The sequence below is a fragment of the Belonocnema kinseyi genome, chromosome 3 (assembly GCF_010883055.1).
Source record: "Belonocnema kinseyi isolate 2016_QV_RU_SX_M_011 chromosome 3, B_treatae_v1, whole genome shotgun sequence".
Taxonomy (NCBI): Eukaryota; Metazoa; Arthropoda; class Insecta; order Hymenoptera; family Cynipidae; genus Belonocnema; species Belonocnema kinseyi.
This window is the reverse complement of record NC_046659.1, coordinates 125340852-125348235: the sequence shown is the minus strand read 5'-3', so window position 1 is coordinate 125348235 and position 7384 is coordinate 125340852. Positions and strand designations below refer to the sequence as shown.

Below are 7384 nucleotides of genomic sequence, written 5' to 3'. Positions count from 1 at the left end.
TAAATTTTATTTTTGCGAACGCTTTTTATATTTTTTCAAATACTGTGAACATTAAAAAAACATGCGTTACCTAGAAATATTTTATTTTAAATTATTTCTATTTTTAATTTAAAAAATAAGCTTCGAAATTTTTAATGTTAAAAATAATTTTTGAAACTAATATCTTATTGTTGTATTTGTATTCAATAAAATATATTTATAAAAAATTCTAATTGTGAAAATTCGGAAATTTTCCAATTCTGATATTTTATAAATTCAAATACTGTGAACATTAAAAAAACATGCGTTACCTAGAAATATTTTATTTTAAATTATTTATATTTTTAATTTAAAAAATAAGCTTCGAAATTTTAAATGTTAAAAATAATTTTTGAAACTAATATCTTATTGTTGTATTTGTATTCAATAAAATATATTTATAAAAAATTCTAATTGTGAAAATTCGGAAATTTTCCAATTCTGATATTTTATAAATTCAAATACTGTGAACATTAAAAAAACATGCGTTACCTAGAAATATTTTATTTTAAATTATTTCTATTTTTAATTCAAAAAATAAGCTTCGAAATTTTAAATGTTAAAAATAATTTTTGAAACTAATATCTTATTGTTGTATTTGTATTCAATAAAATATATTTATAAAAAATTCTAATTGTGAAAATTCGGAAATTTTCCAATTCTGATATTTTATAAATCGGCAATTTTCTGTCGCGAATTTATATTATTCGGGAATTTTCCAATTCGGTATTTTTATTTTTCGGCAATTTTATTTTTCGGCAATTTTCCAATTCGGTATTTTCATTTTTCGGTAATTTTATTCTTCGTGTATTTTTATATTTGGGAATTTTCCAAATAGGTATTTTTATTTTTCGGCAATTTTATTATTGGCGAATTTTATTTTCCGCAATTTTTCAATTCGGTATTTTCATTTTTCGGTAATTTTACTATTCGTGTATTTTTATATTTGGGAATTTTCCAAATCGGTATTTTTATTTTTCGGCAATTTTATTATTCGCGAATTTGATTATTCGGGAATTTTCTAATTCGGGAATTTTATTTTTCGGGATTTTTCAGTCGTCCCAATTTTATTATTTGAGAATTTTCCAATTCGAGAAAATTGTCTTTATGGAATTTTATTAATCGAGAATTTTCTAATTTTGGAATTTTACAGTGACGGTAATTTTATTTTTCGGGATTTTTCAGCTGTCCCAAAATATCAATAAACTTTTGTTGAAAATACAACTGCATGTATTGTGCTGATAATATTGCTGTTTAATTTATCGACACGGATTTAAATTCTCAAGAAGAATTGGAAGAAAACAGTTTCTTTTTCTCCATTTTCGAGAAATTATCTCGAGAATCAGAGAGATATATAAGATAAACAATGACAGTTGAATTTAAGGCATTTGTTTGATCGTTTGAGGTGATATTTTTCTCTGTAAATTACAGAATGCTGTGCAAACCTCTTGGCCTGGCGGGAGCCGGCAAATGGCAGCAATTGTGCCTTCGTGGCAACAGTTACCACCTCAACACGCGACAATTCAACAGCCACTTCTCAGTGATGCTGGCGACTGGGGCAGGCCTCTTATCGTCGACAGTTCTGCCATTCTACAGGTAAGATTAGTTCTAATCATTCTGTACTTTTTAAAACCCTTGCATTTGTTTACGAATCTCGTTTTTTTGCCCACCCCCTCTTCTAAATCCAAATTTCTCCGAGAAAAAGCCAAATTCAAGGATCACAGTCTCTTTCCCTTTTCACCTGATGCGCCCCCTTTTCCCCCTTTCTCCTTGAATTTGAGAAATCTTCTAGAACAAATAAGATATAGAATCTTGACCTCGTTTCCCACTTTTTCTTTTTTCTCTCTCTCTCTCGTTCTCTCTCTCTCTCTCTCTCTTTTTTTTTTGACAAGGTTTCGTATCGTTTTTGAAGAATCATGAATGGAATATTTAGGAGATTTTTTTATTCCTTTTTCCTCGATTCTATTGAGAAATTAAATCCGAAAGATAAATATATAGTTTTGTAGGAATGTTCCGAAAATAGGAAAAATAAGGAGATTTTTTCAGATGACCAATATTTTAAACGAAAATTTTGCACTTTTATAAAAAAAATGGAGTAATTTTTGAAGAAATAGTTGAATTTTCAACCATAAGGATGAATTTCAATCCAGAAGATTAAATTTCTACCAAAAAGACGAATTTTCAAGAAAGAAAAAAAATATTTTACCCAATTATTAAACTTTCAAGTTAAAAAAGGCGTATATTTTGTTGAAATCTCTAGTTTTTGGTAAAAAATTAATCTTGTTTGTTGAAAATTTATCAATTTGGCTAAAGATTCAAGTATTTTGTTAAAAATGCATTTTTTTTTAGTTTAATTCAGTTAGTTCAAATTTATTTTATTTTTTTAACTGAAAATTTAGCAATTCCAAATTTGATTGATAAATTTTTAAATCTTTTTTTGGTTAAAATATCAAATACTAAAATTTTCTCTCAAAATTGATTGTTGCAATTTTTGAGGCTTTACGCTTTGGCATTTTTTTTTGCTGGGTGTACTCGAAAATTCCCAGGATGACAATGCGGTTACGGAGTCGTTGGAAATTTTTTATAGAAAAACTATGCGCTTTTCGGAAAATTTGTCAAGAATAAAAAGTTCTTGTAATCAGCCGAGGAATACGCCTGAATTTTTCCGGAGCGTTTTGAGCAAAATTTTGAATTATGCAAAAATTGTTCATATGCAAAATCCAAAATTTTGCTCAAAACGCTTCGAAAAAATGCAAGCGTATTCCTTGGCTGATTACAAGAACTTTTTATTCTTGATGATTTTTCCGAAAAGCGCATCGTTTATTGTAAAAAAATTCATGAATGTTTTCACAAAAATTTTGCCATTAAGACGCCATTTTGAAAACACTAAAACGAAAAATCGATCTTTGAACCATGGATTCTCAAAGTTTAGACATTTATTCCACCGGTTAGTGAGATTCCAGGTTAATTACAGACTCGAAAAGCTTTGGAAAATGGTTCACAAAAAAAATAGGCACGAAAAATCACGTTTTTTTTGTTGTTCAAACTGCATTTTGGGATAATAAATAAATTTTTTGAGGAATTTCATTGGCACCGTCGGAAAGAGGAGATCTCAAGCAATAAAAATATATGTGTCTCAATTTTTTCTAGTGTCGAATAGTCTTAGTTATTGGCCGTTGAAAAGCAGTGTACCGGTAGTGACGTTTTGGCCGTTTAAGGGTTATTTTAAAATTCGTCTCTGGCTAGAAATATTTTGTTTTTTACTGAAAGGTTAACTAAACATGTAACTATTCGATTTAAATATTTCATGAATTTTGTTGAGAAATCACGTCTCTGGTTGAAAATTATATTTTTAAACAAAAAATTTGACTTCAATTTTTGTTTGAAAATTTCGTCTTTTTTGGGTAAAAATTAATTCGTTTATTTGCGATTGTAGATATTCCATTTTCGGTTAAAAAATTTTCCTTTTTAATTTGAAAATTCAATAATTTGGTAGAAAACAATTGACCACTTATTTGAAAACTTAACTATTTGGTTGAAATTCATATTTTTGAATTAAAAAGTCATGTATTGTGTTGATAATTCATTTTTTTTAACGATTTATAATTTTAGTTAAAAATCTATGCCTTTGTTGAAAAATGTAACCATTTTAATAAAAATTCGTTTTTCTTTTTTGGGAATTCATTTGCTTTATTCAAAATATAACTGTTCCTTTTTTGGTTGAAAAGGCATCATTTTTTGTTGAAAATTAATTTCTTTTTATAACTTTTTTTGAAAGAAAAAATATTTTAACCAAATTATTAAACTTTCAAGCCAAAAAAGGCGAAATTTCGACAAAATAGTTGAATTTTTAACCAAATGTTTTGAATTTTCCACGAAATTTAAAAAATTTCAAACCAAAAGACGAATTTCCTACGAAACGGTTTCAGCAAATTCAATTAATTTTTAAAGTTATTGAGAAGTTTTGAAAAAATTTCAGAAATAAAGCTAAATTTGAAACAATTTTAAAACTACTTCTAGATTTCTCAAGATTTTGAAATACAATTTTAAAGTTTTTCAAGGATGCTTAAACTATTTAAAATGAAAATAATTTTAATTCTATTTTAAGAGCTTTCAAGTTGAAGAAAATGTAAATTTTAAAAATATTTATTGGCCTAAAATAACTGAATAATATAATTTTGACAATTTTTACAGTTCATTGATTTATTATTTAATTTAGACTATTGAAAATGTTAACTCGGATTTATATTTTTGGTACTTAATTTAAATCTTTGAACTCGATAATTCATGAATGTTAAAAATTCTGAATTTTGCTGTTTAAATTCATTGAACTTGGAATTATTCAGTTGAAAAGTCTTAGTAATTTCCAGTTTATACGTGTAAATTATTGAACAATTCAATAGCAAATTTTTGAAATTAAAAACTTTTAAACTTCAATTTTAAAAGTTAAAAATTCAAGAGTTCCACTTTGAATGCTTTAGTTTCTTGTCTATTTTTTATTGCTTGTACTTTTACTGTTTAGCTTTAGATTTCGATTTTTAAAATTTTATTCACCGGAAAAAATATTTGCGAACCGGGGGAAAACCGGGAATTTGGTAACCAAATTTCTAAACATTCAATCCCAAAAACAGGGAAATTCTACAAAAAAAAAAAAGAATTTTTCACTCGAAAACAGGAATATAAAAAAAATGTTATTCTCGACCAAACATTTGAATTTTGAACCAAATTGTTGAAATTTCATATATAAAATACCTTTTTTCGATATACATGTTCAATTTTTAAATTGAAAATATGAATTTTCAATCAAATATTTTAATTTTGAACCGAATAGTTAAATTTTCCACAAAGTTCTTAAAATTTCTAATGTTTAACCCAAAAATTCGAATTTTCAACCAAATAATTAACTTTTAAACCAAATAATAAAATTTGTAACCACAAAGTATGAATTTCTTAACGAAAAAATAAATAGTTGGTACTGACACCGAAAAAATTCAATTTAAAATAAAAAAAGCAGTCGAATTCAACTCCAAAATAAAAGTTTTCTACTAAAAAATATAAATATCTACCAATTTTTTAAATTTTCAACCCAAAAAGTAGAATTTTCTGCAAAAGAGTTTTTATTTTTAAATAATGAATTTCCGACGAAAAATGTATAAGTTGATGTTCCAAATGTAAAGGATTTGAATTAAAAAAAAAAAAAAACAGTCGAATTGATTTTTCAATAAAATTTAAATTTTTAACGTATTTTTTGTTGCAATTTTATATTTTTGGGTGAAAATTCAACTATTGGGTTGAAAATTAATATTCTTTATTTAAAAATTAAACTAATTTTTTGAACATTTATGTGATTTGTTGAAAATTTGTTTTTTTTTTTAGAAATTAATATTATTCGCTGAAAATTCGTCTTTCTGGTAGTTATAAAATTCAAAAATTCCAGTTGAAGTTTCATAAAATTTGTTTTCCAGTTCAAATGGTAATAATTTAAATGTAAATTTGTATTTTTAAATTAAAAATTAATTTCTTTAGTTGTAAAATGAGCTAGTTGATTGAAAACTTTTTTTTTCTTTTGACGAAAAGAAATGTTTTTATCGAAAATTTTATTTTTTTTATTTAAGAATAAATTTTTACCGTAAATTTTTTAAAGAATTTTGAAAGGCAAAGGAATTTAAGTTATTCAAAAGAATAAAAAATGTTTCCTCGGAAAGTTGAAAATGATTTTTTAGTTTGAAAAATGTATTTTAAGAGGTTATTCAGAAATATTTAGAAAGATTTACAGGATTATCAAAAATAAATGTGAAAGATTTTAAGGACATTTTTTTTATTTGGCAGGATTAAAAAAAATATTAGGAAATTTGTTAGGAAAAATTTGAATCATTTTAAAAGATGTTTAGAAGTTCTGATAAAATGTTAAAAATAATTTAAAAGTTGAAAAAATCTAAAACAATATGTTAATGTTTCAAGATTTAAAAATAAAATTTGGAAGCATTTCAAGGATTTCTAAAGTATTTAAAATAAAAATAATTTAACTTTTAATTTAAGAAGTGTTTAGATTAAGATTGATTGAATTTTCGGTGCAACGGAAAAGTTTTACCAATTTTCAATAAATAAAAAAAAAGAATTTTCAATGAAATAATTCAGTTTTCAATTCAAAAGATGAATTTTCTAGCAAAATAAATGCAGTTTCAACAAAATGTATCAATTGTCAGTTGAAAAAAAAAATAAATTTACAAACCATAACTATAACAGTTCAGTTTTTAGTCAGAAAAGTAAATTTTAAACAAAACAAAATACGAGTTTTCAGAAAAATTAAATAACTTTCAACTAAAAATTTAAATTTTCAACTAAAAAGAATAGTTGAAATTTCTACAAAACAGAAAATTTTTTAGCGAAAAAGATTACATTTCTATTAAAAAGAGGAAAATTTTCCGTGAAAAATGAAATAGTTAGTGATTTTTCAACTAAAATTATAAAGCTTCAACTAAAAAAATTCTAATTTTTAACCAAATGCTTTTGAATTTTCAACTAAAAAGATACATTTTCTACTAAAAATAAATTACATAAATTCTCAGTTAGTAAAATAAATTTTCAACCAAAAAAGAAACGATTTTTCAAGCAGATAGTTAAACTTTCATACACAGAAATTAATTTTTCACCGAAAAGATGAATCAACAAATAGTTAAATTTTCACTTAAAACAGATATATTTTGAACTTGAAATGGAATAATTAAAGTAAATAAATAATTAAATTTCTCTCAAGAAAGATCAATTTTCTGCCAAAAAATGGAAACCATTTTTAGTTAAAAAAAGTTAATTCTAAATAAGGAAACATAATTTTTCAACAAATAAGATGAATTTTCAACCAAATATTAAAATTTTTTAATGTTTCTAACCCAAAAGAGGAATTTTTCACTAACAATTTGGAATATTCTCAGAAAAAGTTGAATTTTCAATAAAACACAGACATTTCAAAACAAACAATTGTATTTTCAATATAAATTTTGAACCAAACATATAAGAGTTAAATTTTCAGATAAAACAATTAATTAGTTCCACGTCCAATTAAGTAGTTGGATTTTCAACCAAAAAGGATGATATTTTAATGAAACAAGTGATATTTAATATTCCAACCGAAAAGGATGTTATCTTTATACCAATAATAGTTGAATTCAAGCAAAAAACATGAATTTTTAAGAAAATAGTTTCTGAATCCTCATGTTTGCGATTTTAACCATAATAATAAAATTAACTTCAACCTTAGTTTTTCGAAAATTCCCTAAGTCTATCAGGTTTTTCCAGACATTTATGATGACTTTCTGGTTGTTTGGATGACTTTCAGAATGATTTTATAAACACGTATGTTATAATT

General features: G+C 24.5%; 1 protein-coding gene across 4 annotated transcripts in view; it reads left to right on the top strand.

Moving 5' to 3' along the window:
- LOC117168965 (homeodomain-interacting protein kinase 2) overlaps nucleotides 1–7384 on the top strand; it is a 124016-nt gene that overhangs the window by 72582 nt on the left and 44050 nt on the right. For all 4 annotated transcript variants that reach the window (XM_033354974.1, XM_033354973.1, XM_033354972.1 and 1 more), the window contains exon 11: nucleotides 1450–1614. In XM_033354974.1, the coding sequence (XP_033210865.1) occupies nucleotides 1450–1614 (165 nt within the window). The remainder of the gene's footprint in view (nucleotides 1–1449; nucleotides 1615–7384) is intronic.